The following is a 15,158-nucleotide window of genomic DNA, read 5'->3' as shown; positions in this document are numbered from 1 at the left end:
TCGGCTGAAGAGCCGAAACTTATATATATTGTTCGAAGAATTAGAAAAAGTTTACAAATAGGACGTGCGACCCTAGAGGAAAATTTAAACTACAGACTACTTCTAAAATATATAGTAAATGGAGAAAACGAAAGGATTATAAATAAACAACTCTTAAAAAGCAGGAAAATGATAGGGAAGTAAAAAATTGATCTTCTCGTTCACAGGACAAAAAGACCCCTTCACCAGGCGTCTTCTGTTTATTTATACCTCCGCCTGTTGCTTATTCAGTTATTTTTTATCATCGGCCATGTTCTTATTTCTATGAACCACTTTCGGCCGAGTAACTGAATCGATTATAACCATTTCTCGGTTACAGGTGCGTTTTTTCTAATTTCTGTCGCACCAAGTGTTATTTAATGGCTAGTTTCAGGTATCATTCTCAAGGTGCACCTGATCTACCATATGGCACAATTTGTTTGGCACTAACAATTAGTAATTTTTTTCTTTTTTTCGTTTGTTGTAGAATTAGTGACTTTTTCTTTAGTTTGTTAAAGACAATTGTGTACCTTATACATTTTCTTTTAGATTAGTTTTATTTGAATTAACAGCTAGCATTTTGACCGACTGTCCCTAGAGCAAGTGGCAAAAGATTTGGTAGTTGGTATCCGAGACTCAATTTCGAATCCTACTTGATTCACATTTCTATCTAACTTTATTTCTAAGTGAAATAAACGAAGCGGTAGCGTGCTACCTATTTCTCAAAAAAAAAAAAAACAGCTAGCATTTTGAATAGCAGTTGTGTGAAGGTAAAAACTTATACTATATAATTTTATTCTCTCTCTTTACGTATCTAGGAAATAATGGTGTGATTTACAGCAACAAAAAATAAAAATAAAAACATGTATGAAATACAACATTCTACCAAAAAAATTCTCTCTCATATGAAAAATTGAAAATTTCTTTTCCAAAATTTTAGCTCATATGATATATTTGTGAATTTTCTCGTGTTGACGGAATGGGAGTTGAGGCATTAGGACTTGGGGAGCCTGGTTCTCCAAGTCCCAAGATGGAGAAAGACAAGGGCCCTTATTGGAAGATGGGCCTTTTGAAAAAAGTTTTTTTTTAAAGAAAAATTCATAATTTTATTAAATTTAACTTTATTTTAAAAGTTTATTGTTTTATAAATATTTTAAGAAATTTTATTTTTTTATTTAATATATTAGACAAAAAAAGAATCATTTTATTTTTTAAAAAAATTTGAAATTTTTAATATTTTTAATAAATTTTAAAACATTAAGGGCTTGTTTGGTTCATCCATTTTGGGTGTGGAATGGGAATCAGTTTGATCAAATCCGTTTAATTTTGTTTGATTCGCATGAATCGGTTTGGGATTTCTATTCCGGACTGGAATGAGAATGGCCCATTAGCCTTCAACTTGATTCCGGTCTTCTAGCCCGGATTAAGATTTCATTCCGGAAGCCCACTAAGTTCTCGAAGCCCATGTGACGATCTCACCCTCCTCTCTTCACCCCTTTCTCATAAAAAAAAAAAAAAAATTATCATCTCTTAAAATCCTATCCCTAACCCACATCAATAAAAGTTTTTAAAAATAAATTTGATATTTTTTTTGAAAAACTTATTAGAGAATAGTATTATATTTTTCATAAATGTTAAATAATATAAATTTATATTTGAGAGTAAAATTAGTATTATAGTATTCTATAATTTTTTTAGTTTATACGAACCAAACAATGAAATGTGAATAACTCATTCCAATTCACAATCCACAAATAAACCAAACGTATTGGGAGAGTAGGTCATTCCAATTACCATTCCAATTCATTATCATTCCATTATCCATTCCAATTTTACTCTTGAACCAAACGAGCCCTAAAGGGCCAGCACGGAACCCTACCCCGCCCGGCAAGGACCGCGCCATCCGGGCCCGAGAGTCAAGCTGGGCCGGACATTCATAAATATCAACCCAGCCCGGTCTGACCTTTGGCCCGATTTGGCCCAGCTGAATGTGGGCCATGTCGGCCCCGCACAATCCACATTTCACCCCTATTTACACTTGTACGAGAGGTATGCATGTAGCATTGTAGAATTATATAGACATCCTACCCGTTGGTCATTTAACAAGCACAAATTTTAAAGCAGCGGGAGATAGTTAATAGAAAGTTAAATGAGTTTTTCTTTTCTTTTTTTTTTTCTTTTCTTTTTTTCTTTTGTTTTTTTTGTTTGTGATGAGGTGCCGAATCAAACTACCACTACCAACCTACTACTACCAGTCGCTGGCATCGCGACAAAAGTCCCCTATCCAAGCGCTTCCTGCTAAACGCAGCTTCAAACTCTCTCTGTGTTCCTCGGAGCTACTCACACACACTCCCCCTTCATTGTCCTCTTCGCACCCGAACCCCCACATGGTCATGGAAGAGGCCGCCATTAATGGCGATTTGAAGGAGACGGAGAAGAAGAGTTCTTTGGTGCTCTACCCATCCAAGGGAATGGGCCACCTCGTCTCCATGATCGAGCTCGCCAAGCTCTTCGCCCGCCACGGCCTCTCCGCCACCGTCGTCATCGTCGACTCCCCCTACAACACCGGCGCCACCGCCCCCTTCCTCTCCTCCGCCTCCTCCTCCACCGACCCCTCCGTCTCCTTCCACCGCCTCCCCCCTGCCCAGCTCGCCCCGAGCCCTTCACCCCACCCCGAAGTCCTCGCCTTCGACCTCCTCCGCCGCTCCAACCCCGCCCTCCTCTCCTTCCTCCGCTCTCTCTCCCCCTCGCCCCGCGCCCTCGTCCTCGACTTCTTCTGCACGGACGCCCTCGACGTCGCCGCCGAGCTCGCCCTCCCCGCCTACTTCTTCTTCACCTCCGGCGCCTCCGCCCTCGCCGTGTTCCTCCACCTCCCCATGCTCCACGCCCGCTCGGCGAAATGCTTCAGAGAGCTCGGCGCGGAGCCGCTGCGCGTCCCGGGCGTGCCCCCGCTCCCCGCCGACCACATGCCCCTCCCCATTCTCGACCGCGCCGACGAGGCCTACGAGGGCTTCCTCGGCCACTCCCGGCGCCTGGCCCGCTGCGCCGGCATCGTCGTCAACACCTCCCGCTCTCTCGAGCCCCGCGCTGTGGACGCCCTGATCGCCGCGGGGCTCTGCGTCCCCGACCACGAGCGGCCCCGACCCACCCCGCCCGTCTACTGCGTCGGCCCGCTCGTCAAATCCAGCGACGGCGCCCGCGGGCGCGGCGAGGAGTGCCTCGCGTGGCTCGACGCCCAGCCCAAGGCGAGCGTCGTGTTCCTCTGCTTCGGGAGCGTCGGGCGCTTCTCCGCGGCGCAGCTAAAAGAGCTCGCGAAGGGGATCGAGAAGAGCGGGCACAGGTTCTTGTGGGTGGTCAGAAGCCCACCGAGCGACGACAACGACGACCCGGAGAAGCGCTTCTTGCCGCCGCCCGAGCCGGACCTGGAGAAGCTCTTACCGGAGGGGTTTTCGTGCCGGACCAGGGAGAGGGGCATGGTGGTGCAGTCATGGGCCCCGCAGAGAGAGGTGCTGGCCCACGAGTCGGTCGGGGGGTTCGTGACGCACTGCGGGTGGAACTCGGTGCTGGAGGCGATCTGCAGCGGGGTGCCGATGATCGCGTGGCCGCTGTACGCGGAGCAGTGGATGAACAAGGTGTTCTTGGTCGAGGAGATGCGGCTGGCGGCGGCGGTGGAGGGGTACAATAGAGAGCTGGTGACGGCGGAGGAAGTGGAGGCCAAAGTCAGGTGGCTGATGGAGTCGGCCGAGGGAGGGAGGGAGCTGCGGGAGCAGACGAAAGCAGCGGCAGAGAGGGTGAGAGAGGCCGTGGAGGAGGGGGGAGAGTCGCATGCCGCACTGATGGAGCTCATGCAAGTGTGGAAACACAGCTGAACGAAAAAAAAAATTACGTAGTTTTAATATATTTATCTGTCAATAATAATAATATAATAATAATTATTTTATTTCAGTAAATCACAAATAATATCAGTTACAGTGAAAAGATGAAAATGTAACAGGTAGTAAAACAAATCTTGCATCCTTGAATTGCAATGATTGCAATTCTCTCCTTAACATTAACATCCTTGTCATTCCTCTTGATTTCGTAAATCTTTTAACAGAGAGAGAGAGAGAGAGAGAGAGAGTAACAATTTACATCCACTTTTTGATATACACTCTTGATAAAATAGCACTATTTCTTTTCATTAAAAATTAGGTAACAATTATAAATTTAAGTATTGTTCGGGGGAAGGAGTATAAGATTCGATATTTTCCTTCATCCCTGAACCAAACAGCACCTCTATGCCTTTGTATATATATTAATACTCTAGCAAGTATCATCATCTTAAACACAGTTCCTTTAATATTGCAAAGGGCTCGATAAATCAGAAATTATTTCTAAATTTTCCTTCTTCAATACTATATAATGGTTGTGGAGCCGCCGCTAATGGTGGTATTTGTAATGTACTAGATCCAAAATCATTCAAATATCTGTGTAAATTTAGTCTGATGTGAGGTTCTTGAAGAAATTACACCAAGGTGGTTCAAGTTTGGAACAAATCAGACACGAAAATTGGATTTTGGAGCTTTAACTCTCATGATTTAAGTCTCCAGATTCCAATATTCGCATCCAATTTGCTCCAAACTTGAATCAACTTTGTAATTTCTCTCAGAACCCCACATCGGACCAAGTTTATAGATATTTGAGTGATTTTGGGTTCAGTACATTGCAGTATTGCTCACTACTATTTTACAACATCGAGAAATGGAGTTCAGAAATGTGTTTTTAAATTTCTGGATTTTACGAAGTTGATAGTATGCTATCTTTTTCTCTTTCAAAAAAAAAAAGGGGTGCGGGGGAGGGGGGGATTTCAAAATTGACAGAGCAATCAGAACGTGGGCCAAAACCTACTCCAACAACAAGCCATACTTATGTATTCCGGCCCAAAACTGTATGCCTGAGCCCATTTGTGAATTGGTAACTACGTTAAACCTAAAGGCCCAAACTTTACATGGTCTGTTAGAAAAATGCTACTTGTACACTCCATATGGAGTTACACGTCATATTAAGATATACATCTTACACCCTACTATCTGTCCCGTTTAGTTGGGGGTTAAAGGGGGGATAAGGTATTATCCCTCCCTTTAATCCTAAGCAAAAAATTTTGGGGGGTGGGGTTCCTCACCTTAACCCTGAATTTAATTCTATTTCTGGAATAACTAGTTCTTACTTAATCCCAAACTAAACGAAGCTTGAAAAGATTTAAAACAATCTCTCTGTTGCTATTGAGTTTAAGGACTCGTCCGCCATCATGTTGCTTTTTTTTATTTTTTACACATTAATTCTTTATACTTCCTTTGATATAATGGGGAAAATATTTTTCTCTTATTATCATCATTGATAAGCTTGTAATACATCCCGCGGATCAAGTAATGGATAACAACTTATTAATAAAAATACATATAATTAAAATAAAACTTTTTATTTTTTATTGGCAAACAAGTATTTTTGATATAAAAATTACAAGTAATCTATCAACCCTCTCTATACTATTTTATATGAAATTTCCATTTTAAGAAATAAATCAGGCGACCGTAATAACTGAGTCCTAAACTTTTGGTTTTCTATAGGCCAATACAAGTAAGCTAATTTATAAACAATCCCCTAATATTTTATATACTTTTAAAAAAAATTCCATGGCTTTGTATTTTCATTTTATCTCTTCCTTGAATCCTCCTTTCATCCTCAATCTATATCGAGACAATTATATAACTCTTAACTTAAAGAAATATTTTAGATCCCCACTATATATATCCCACATTAAATTATAGATGTATTGACAATATGATATTAGAAAATTCTTACTAGAATATATATATATATAGAGAGAGAGAGAGTGAGAGTTGAGCTGCAATATTATCGGTAGCAAACGGGCTCCGTTGTCATCCATTTGTTTTCAATGATAGAGCTTTCAAATCGACGATTGGCACCGTTGAAATGATCTATTATTTGAAGTATCTAGAAATCAAATTTCAAATCTTTTCGACATCATTTACCTAATGATCAAAGGGTTTCAAAATTAGTAATTTTAATGGTTGATATGAGGGATTTTCTCGTTTAACAGTGTAAATCTATCCAANAGAGAGAGAGAGTGAGAGTTGAGCTGCAATATTATTGAATTTTGGTTAGAAAATTTTTTAAACTATTTAGAACATGATCTATACTCTCGATCATGATTACAAAACTTCTATCATCACTTTTTAAAGTATATTCATTTTCAGCCATTCATTTTTACGCCTGCTTGATAGACAAGAAAATAATATCAGAAAAATATGAAATTTGATTTCTAGATATTTTAAGTAGTATAGATCATTTTCAACGGTGCTGATCGTCGATTTGGAGGCTCCATCATCGAAAACAAATAGGTGGCAACGAAGTCCGTTTGCTACTGATAGTATTTCCGCTCAACTCTCTCTCTCTCTCTCTATATATATATATATATATATATTACGAAATATCATATGAATTTACAAGCGCGTCAGCAACATATATGAAATGTAGCAAAATTGTTTAATCTAACCTTTTTATCACATCAAGCTTGGAATAATAATTTCAAAAAATTATTATCATATTTTTTTTAATAAAAATATAAAATGGGCACATCTTTTTGGACTTGGAAGGTACGTAACGAACTTGGACATATAAGGCGGCCATAAAAAAAAAATCGTGGCACAAACCAAGTCAAAACACGCACTAATTTTACAGCAGCACCTAGAAAAACCAGACAATAATTAAATAAGGTAGTTGCCAAGTCACTAAGCCATTAAATTTTCCGCAATAAATTCCACACCCAGTTTTAAACGCCAGCTTATAAATCAACGATGCCGCGCTACGGTCGCACAAAAATGTCCTCGTCAACACTTGATGAGTGTCTAAACTCCGTTAACATAATAATAAAGCCAACTTATAAGGACCTCAACTCCCCAGGTCCGTTCCCAACTCCCCAGGTCCGAGTACGCAAACCGAGTCTAATTCAAATAAAAGATATATTATTATAATATCATGCTATAGCTTTAAATTATATGATACTAAAATAAAAAAATACAAAACCATATAAATAATATTTAAATTTTTTTTAATATACTAATTCTAATATCTTATATTCTTTACATAATAAAGTGTTCACCGAAACTACATCTCAAAAGTAAAAACTCTAGCTCATTGAAAGTTTACATATATCTATAAAATTTTAACGTTTTTTCTTTAGATAACTCATTTTTGGTTGGTAACAAATTGTTATTATTCCGATACTCTTTGATGACGAATTTTAACATATGATAGAAGAGAATGTTTAAAATTTTCAGATATTGCAGAAATTCATTCAGAATAGTTGTGTTTCCACTTTCGTAAGCAGACCTGCTGCATGTGTGACTGCGGGGCAATTTTTGTAATTAGTCGGCAGACGAGCTCAATGAATTCAACAACACCGGGGAAATCAGAGTCAACAAAAGCACAATACCCAACCAACTCCCCAACCAACCGTGCTCATCAATAATTATCCCCTTTCCCCCCTTCTGCTCTTCTCTCCTCTCTCTTAATCAAAACTATTTCGCTCTCCGCCGAGATCTCTTCTATGGCGGAGAAGATGTCGATGAAGGAGCAGGCGAAGCCGCTCGCCCTCCCCTCCCCCGCCATCCACCCCACCGCCGTCGACGAAGAGGAGGCGGTGGGTGGCGGCGCGTCGCGGTTCCGCTCACTCGGGAAGCGCCGCCGCGCAGTATGCTGCTGCTGCAGCTGCTGCGGCGCCACCACGGTGGTCTTGGGCGTCGTCCTCCTCGTCCTCTTCCTAACGGTGTTCAAGGTGAAGGACCCCACGCTCACCATGAACTCCCTGACCATCGACAGCTTCAACCTCGACCTCAGCAGCCCCCCGCACAACCCCGTGTCGGCGAACGTGACGCTCACGGCCGACATCTCCATCAAGAACCCGAACGCGGCGTCGTTCCGGTTCGGCAGCAGCGCGACGGAGTTCTACTACGAGGGGGCGACGGTCGGGGTGGCGTACGCGCCCGCGGGCCGGGTCGGCGCCGACCGCACCGTGCGCATGAACGTGACGGTGGACGTGCTCGCCGACCAGCTCGCCTCGCGCCCCGACGCCGGCAGCACCATCCTCTCCGGCGGCGACCTCAACCTCACCACCCACACCGACATCGCGGGCAGGGTCAGCGTTCTAGGCATCTACAAGCGCCACATCAAGATCGCCATGAACTGCTCCGTCGTCCTCCAGGTCTCGCTCACTTCCGCCAACACGACGAGCACCACCTGCGACGGAAACGTCCACTAAAATTAAAGATTTATATTATTATTATTACTAGCAGGTCGGGCCCGAAATGATCGAGAGGTTGTTGTTAATTACTTGGTCATATTTGTTGGAGTTTTGGTTCCGTAGTTATATATACGTATTGTTCTTATTATGTAAATAAATTAGAGTTTTTATCTTGTGATAAATATTTGATTTAATTATTGTTCAGTTTGAGAAATATTTGGTTTGATTATTTGATTCCATCAATTATATTTCTCTGACATAGAAAGATTAGGCCGAGTTCAATGAAATGCCCAGGTGGCAGGAGAAAACGCACGAGATGATGCATCTTCGTTGGATCGGGCCCTGAAGATAGTTTTTTTTTCTTTTTTTTCTTTTTTTTCTTTTTCATAAAAAAGTAGCACGCTATTCATCTTATTCATTAGACTGATGAACTAAGCTACAAAAGAGAGGCACCCAAAAGGTTAGAAAACCTTAAAAAAAAAAGTGTTAATTAAATTTTTGTAGGCAAAGAATGAACATTAATAATACATATATATAAGATATCAATATCTGATCTCAGTATTTTTATTCAATTAAATTTTTGTTAGATAATTTTAACACGGGAGTTGTTTGTAAGTTTGGATTGATGTTGGATTTCATCCCTATTTTGTTATCCATTAATTTAATAGCTTAACCTAAAGTGTTAATTAAATGTTTAACTTTTTAGATAAAAATTTACAAAGTTAAAGCTTAACTGAACTTTAACAGCTGAACTATGAACTATTTTGAATTGACTATGTAAACTTTTAAATTATTGAATTGGCTTCAAAATTTGAACTAATCACTTACTTTAGTAGAAATATACTTACAAAAATTATATAAAAATATAAAAATTAAACACGTAAAAATAAACGATGACGCATTCAAATCAAACAAATTAAAATGCTGGTTAATAAAATTATAATTTTAAGAGGTTTAACAGCCAATTCAAAATGATCCATAGGTTAGATAAGTTATCTGCGCTTCTACCACTTTTTTGCAGCAACTTCAAATGCCTTTTATATTATGGACATGAGTAAAACATTAAATTATAATCTAAAGCAATTGTCATTGTATTAACTGTTTGGGGAACATAAAAAACTAGCCGAATTGATATATCTTATTACATACAGCCATACAGCCATACAGGTGGTATGATTCTGTATCTCTTTTCAGTATAAAAAAAAAAAAAAAACACAAAAATTTTCAACTCGAAACACTGAGACTTCACCCAAAAACAAACAATAATAATAATACTAATAATCGCNTAGAAGTACTATCTGTCATTAAATTTGCACCACTATAATCGCTAGAATTCTTTCTTTTTTTTTATTTTTTTATTTTTTTTTTTACTCTTTCGAGGCCTGTGTTGCCACACCTTGATAGCTTAGTTCACTCTTTCAATAAATGAAGCAGATAGCGCGCTACCTATTCCTAAAAAAAAAAATAATAATACTAATAATAAGTGGGTATAGTTATTTTACTTGTCACCGAGTCTGCAGAATTTATATACTTCTCGCTCGGTGACTTTCAGATGGTCCCTTAGTCCATCATGACGGCAGAAAGCCGTTTGTTTCCCAATGAAGTCAGATTTGAAGCGATAATTTGTGCGAGGTGGAAGAGTCCTGCTATTTGATTTCCGCGGAAACAACAAATTAAGATCTGATACGCGGAATTCAGATAGAACATTTACCCATCATAAAATTTGAACTCAAAACACAAGCAAAGCTAAATTCAAGCTCACCTATTTACAGCAGCAAACCAATTCTTACCCCTGCGAACGTATTTGCTTAAAACGCCTTCAAACTCGTACCAGTCTTATTTTCGAATAAGTCTGTTGTGTCATATTTATACCATGTTCTCAATAACAAATCAATCACATCTTTTTTCTTGTGATAAAAGTACAATAAAAATATTTTTTCTTTTTTTTTTTTGAGAAAAAGATAGTAAGCTACTTGCTTCATTCATAAAGCAGGATGAATTAAGTGTACAGGATGGAAGCAACGACAGGCTCCGAAAGCGACAAAAGATGAAAACAACGAAAGAAGAAAATACAGAGATTACTAGCTAGAAAGGGAAAAGAGGGGGGGAGGAGGGGAAGCTAGGAGAGGGGCAAGGTCAAGACAGTATGCTCCGCTCATTTATGAGTCCGTTGATGCGTTTAATTGAGTGTACTGCGTTCGGTGGTGCGGTCCGAAAGATGACGAAATTTCTATCAGTCCAGACGACCCACCAGGTTGCCGCCAAATGAGTTAGGCCTTTGAATTTCATCGCAGCATTAGGGTTTTCGGATACTTTGGCCCAAAGCGCGCAGGCCTATCCCGTAGTTTCAGGAAAAGTATCAAGGTCCGCCATAGAGAGTAGGAAGAAGCGAACAAAGACGCAGTTAGAGAATAGATGATCGCAGCTTTCCGGGAGGACCCCATATAGCACGCAGGGCGGATCTACGCACATGCCTCTTGTGATCAGCCTGTTAGTAGTGAGAAGTCTCTTTCGGAGCAACGTCCAGATGAAAATCTTAATTTTGGTCGGCATCTTCAAGGTCCAGATGTGTCGGTTCCACCGGTCTCTACATCCACCGTTTGTGATGAACTGATATTGGGATTTAACCGAAAACAGGTGGTTGGTATTTCATCACCATCGGAACAAGTCTTGTCTGTTGCACGGGTGTCTACATAGAAGTGTTTCTTTGGGTAATTGCACTGAAATTAATTTTCTATTAACATAATAGAATGGATGAATCCGAACAAAATAATTTTATTAGTCGGAGATACCACATATCATTAATATAACCGGTACATTCTAAATTTTTTTTTTCTTATTCTTATCCTCCTCAGAAATTAAAACTCGCGTTCCACGCTAGAGACAAAACCGATCCGAAAAGGAGATCCCCAGCAGCGAATCACATCCCGCATATTCCCCTTCCCCCCTTCCAAATTCCATTTGAATACACCTCCCATCGAGTTTTAGTTTATGCTCCTCACCGATCCCCAATTCCGCATACGCCTCTCGTTCTATTCTCCAATTCAACGTCAGATCGAGCGCTCCCCGATTGATTAATCGAAAGATATGAAAGATTCGAAGGATCGGATTCGTGCAGCGACACGAAGCACCAGGTAACGGGTGTTTCTTATTTTACTCCTTTTTTGTGTTTATTTTTGAGAAATTGGTAAATTGGGAGCAACGACTTGTTGGACGAGTAGTTGAATTGGAGGGTCAATTAAAGGGAATGCGAAAATTTGGTTTTAGGGAGAAGGGGAGAGATTAGGAACGGCTAGGATTATTTCAAAAAAATTAATTTTTACTTTTCGAGAAAGATTATGTAATGTCCATTTCGTTTATTTAACAATAGACTTAACACCGTCTATGGCTGTATGCCCAGTGCAAATGACGAAAGGTTGTTTTATATTTTCAGTTAAGTTTATTTTTTTAAAAAATAAACAAAGTATGTAGTATGCTAACTTTCTCTAATAATGATAATAAAATAATATTAATAGACTTTGCTGTTTTTTTTAAGAGGCAATCATAGTAGATCTCTCTAGATAGTTTTGCCAAGGCTGCTTAGATTAACACTGCCTTTGTGATTTAGCATCTGATATATAGGTAATGAATTTGCTCTGTATTAGTGATCCGATGTTACGCAAAAACAATTAATACATGAGATAAATTAGGAAGGTGGAGTGAATTTTTAGATGATGCTTGTTTTCTTTTTTGTAGTTTTATTCCTAAACAGAGTTGTAGAAATCTATGATTGGTTCCTCACCTAAACCTGGGCCCATTAGGGCCTTTTATTCTGGAGGCCACACCCAGCCCAGTAAATTGGGCTGGGCCTAGATTAGGCCAATTTTACTGGTTGGTCCCTGTTTCAGCAAAGTTTGTTTTATACTGGGTGACCCCTTTGGATGACCCCACTATTATATGCTACCAAATCAACAAATTTATGAAAACTAGTTGGAGTATTTATTATTAAAATAATGATTGTTGAAAAAAATAAATAAATAAAGGGGTTAGAATCTATTTCGCAATCTGCTACAGTTTGGGTTAGTGAATTCGTTCGTTTTATTAAATTTTTATTTTATTTTAATTTATTTAAATTTAAATTTAAACGGCTTCTGGAATCTACCACTTTGACGGAGACGACCTCGTCCCCACAACAGCGCCCCTTCATTTTTCCCCCTCCACGTGTCAACATCCCAACGGCAAGCATCTGAGATCCTCAACGCGCCAAAATGTAATCAATTAACGACACCCGGTCTCCGAATTAAGCAAATCGCCATCTGACACGTGCCCTTTACTTGACACCAACGAGACCAACCTGCGCTCCATGCCACGTGTCCTCGCCGTCAGGAAAAGTAACGGCGATACTAACGCCGTGACACTTCCTGTGAGGACGCGACCCCACATCCATCGGGATCGCCGTCATGTCCCTCCCGGTCATAAAAGTACGGGGCAAACATCCGAATTTTCAGCTCGATTTTATTTTGTCCTTCAAACTTTTCAAAATTTTGAAATTTTTTACATTAATAGCCATTATCTTTATATATAATATATAATTGAGCATTAAAATATTTTTATTTCATCTGTATAGTTTTATATTATATATTTGTCAATTTGTTATTTCATCACATAATCAACCAAATATATAAAAATTAGAGTAAAAAATTGTTTGAAATTGTAAAAATTTAAAAAGTTATTGTGCGGGCCAAAATGAAAATGAGTGAAGTTAAATGGACCAGTGGGGCAATTGACCCCGAAAGCTAATCTTCCCCGTTCGGACGATTTTGCCCCTAGGTTTCAACTTCGACCACCGGATCCAACGGTGGGGATCGCTCCTCCCCCGTATAAAGTGGCCCCCGTCGCCACAAGTGGAGGCCTTTCGCTCTCCACATAGCGAGATCGCAGCGTTCGAGAGTGGAGAGAGAGAGAGAGAGAGAGAGAGAGAGAGAGAGATTGTAGGGAAAGGGGTGTGGGGGGATTTTTTGTGGGGGGTTGGGAAATGGCGGAGCACAAGGAGGAGGAGGCGGAGCCGGTGACGGAGAAGATCACGGAGCACTTCGACTCGTCGTCGTCGTCTTCGGACTCCGACGATGAGAAGTCGAAGCCGGAAGCGATCGAGGCGAAGATCTACCGACTCTTCGGGAGGGAGAAGCCCGTCCACACCGTTCTCGGTGGAGGCAAACGTACGTCGCCAAATTTTTTATTTATTTATTTTTTTGTTTTTTTTATGATCGAAATGGCTGTTTAGTAGATCGGTTTGAGTCGATCGAGTTCTCTCTTCTTTTCTTTTTTTTTTTTTAGAAAACTCATAGGAAAAACCCAAACTTTTTCTCTCTATCAACGAATTGATCGATCTATTGGTTGGCAAACAGGGATAGTGCGAATTAGTGTACTATTTTTGTGCGATTCAGTGCATGTAGATCTAGAGATATGTAGAAGATTCTAGAAATAGAAGTATAAGATTCATTTGGAGCGGTTGATTAATTATCGCAAGGCGCCATTTTGCAGCCGCCGACGTGTTTCTATGGAGGAACAAGAAGATCTCGGCCGGCGTCCTCGGCGGCGCAACCGCGATTTGGGTATTGTTCGAGTTGATGGAATACCATCTCCTGAGCCTTGTGTGCCACTGCCTCATACTTTCTCTAGCTATGTTGTTCCTCTGGTCAAATGCTAGTACCTTCATCAACAAGTGCGCATTTTTCCTCTAATTTCTTAGCTACTTTACCAGGTTCTTATTGCTAATCACTACCTCTTTTGGCTTCTAGGTCTCCGCCTAACATTCCTGAGGTGAGCATCCCTGAAGATGTGGTCGTGAACGTTGCGCTCTCATTGAGATACGAGATCAATAGGGGATTTGCCGTTCTGAGAGAGATCGCATCCGGGCGTGATCTGAAGAAGTTCCTTGGTGTATGTAATTGATACTCGCCTGTTGATTCAAATCCAAATGCTTTTTTTTTTTTTTTTGGTTTGTTCTTTCATAACTGTTTTTTTTATCAGGTGATTGCAGGGTTGTGGGTTCTTTCAGTTATCGGAAGCTGCTGCAATTTCTTGACCCTGTTTTACATTGGTAACAGNTTTTTTTTTTTTTTTTTTTTTGGTTTGTTCTTTCATAACTGTTTTTTTTATCAGGTGATTGCAGGGTTGTGGGTTCTTTCAGTTATCGGAAGCTGCTGCAATTTCTTGACCCTGTTTTACATTGGTAACAGCTTATTACTCCTCAGTCAAATTTGATTAGTTATATGGTTTTCTCTCTAGTATATTTTAACTTCTTTTGTATCTCTTTGGGAATAGCATTTGTTCTGCTGCACACGGTTCCTGTTCTGTATGAGAAGTACGAGGACAAAGTTGATGCCTTTGCAGAGAAGGCGACGGCTGAATTCAAGAAGCACTATGCTGTCGTCCATGCCAAGTGTCTATCCAAGATTCCAAAGGGGCCATCGAAAGATAAGAAGCATTAGAAGAAGGTACTTCTCGTGGTTGCTCTAGCTTCTGACAAGTATTGCTCTTGTGGTTTCCGAAGTATTGTTTTGACTACTAGTCCATTTTTCTTTGGGATTCTATCATTGGAAATATCTGATTGGTACATTGGAAAATGCTGTTATCGGTAATAGGGTGGTTTTGCATATTTGTAACGTGGGTCATCTAAACACTTTCGTCCAGTGTGAGTTGATGAATGTCATTTCTAGTAGTAATTAAATTGCTTCATTTTGAGGCAATGTTTGTCCGCATGGGATGTATTTGTCATCTGGATTGGGCAATTAATTTTGAATATATCATGCATGATGATGTAGTGTTGGTGTTGAGATTGATCAACAGTTCTTCA

At 40.2% G+C, this 15,158-nt stretch overlaps 3 protein-coding genes across 3 annotated transcripts; all 3 read left to right on the top strand.

Moving 5' to 3' along the window:
• On the top strand, window positions 2,242-4,374 carry LOC109717214 (anthocyanidin 5,3-O-glucosyltransferase-like). The gene has a single exon (XM_020242883.1). The coding sequence runs from the start codon at window positions 2,406-2,408 to the stop codon at window positions 3,885-3,887; it is 1,482 nt and encodes a 493-aa protein (XP_020098472.1). The 5' UTR covers window positions 2,242-2,405; the 3' UTR covers window positions 3,888-4,374.
• On the top strand, window positions 7,483-8,549 carry LOC109717411. The gene has a single exon (XM_020243190.1). It carries the CDS (start codon window positions 7,628-7,630, stop codon window positions 8,336-8,338), a length of 711 nt encoding a protein of 236 aa, XP_020098779.1. The 5' UTR covers window positions 7,483-7,627; the 3' UTR covers window positions 8,339-8,549.
• LOC109717410 (reticulon-like protein B2) lies at window positions 13,286-15,158 on the top strand. The gene is made up of 5 exons (XM_020243189.1): window positions 13,286-13,518; window positions 13,844-14,024; window positions 14,101-14,242; window positions 14,333-14,402; window positions 14,627-15,158. Exons 1-5 carry the CDS (start codon window positions 13,335-13,337, stop codon window positions 14,791-14,793), a joined length of 744 nt encoding a protein of 247 aa, XP_020098778.1. The 5' UTR covers window positions 13,286-13,334; the 3' UTR covers window positions 14,794-15,158.

The sequence above is a fragment of the Ananas comosus genome, linkage group 11 (genome assembly GCF_001540865.1).
Source record: "Ananas comosus cultivar F153 linkage group 11, ASM154086v1, whole genome shotgun sequence".
Taxonomy (NCBI): Eukaryota; Viridiplantae; Streptophyta; class Magnoliopsida; order Poales; family Bromeliaceae; genus Ananas; species Ananas comosus.
The sequence above is the reverse complement of the archived record's forward strand: the minus strand, read 5'-3'. Positions and strand labels throughout refer to the sequence as shown.

Excerpts from the sequence above, each read along its gene's own strand:
- LOC109717410 (XM_020243189.1), top strand. The coding sequence starts at position 13,335 with ATGGCGGAGCACAAGGAGGAGGAGGCGGAGCCGGTGACGGAGAAGATC. Across the intron at positions 13,519-13,843 it reads CGTTCTCGGTGGAGGCAAAC|CCGCCGACGTGTTTCTATGG; the intron begins GTACGTCGCCAA and ends GCCATTTTGCAG. Across the intron at positions 14,243-14,332 it reads ATCTGAAGAAGTTCCTTGGT|GTGATTGCAGGGTTGTGGGT; the intron begins GTATGTAATTGA and ends TTTTTTTATCAG.
- LOC109717214 (XM_020242883.1), top strand. The coding sequence starts at position 2,406 with ATGGTCATGGAAGAGGCCGCCATTAATGGCGATTTGAAGGAGACGGAG.
- LOC109717411 (XM_020243190.1), top strand. The coding sequence starts at position 7,628 with ATGGCGGAGAAGATGTCGATGAAGGAGCAGGCGAAGCCGCTCGCCCTC.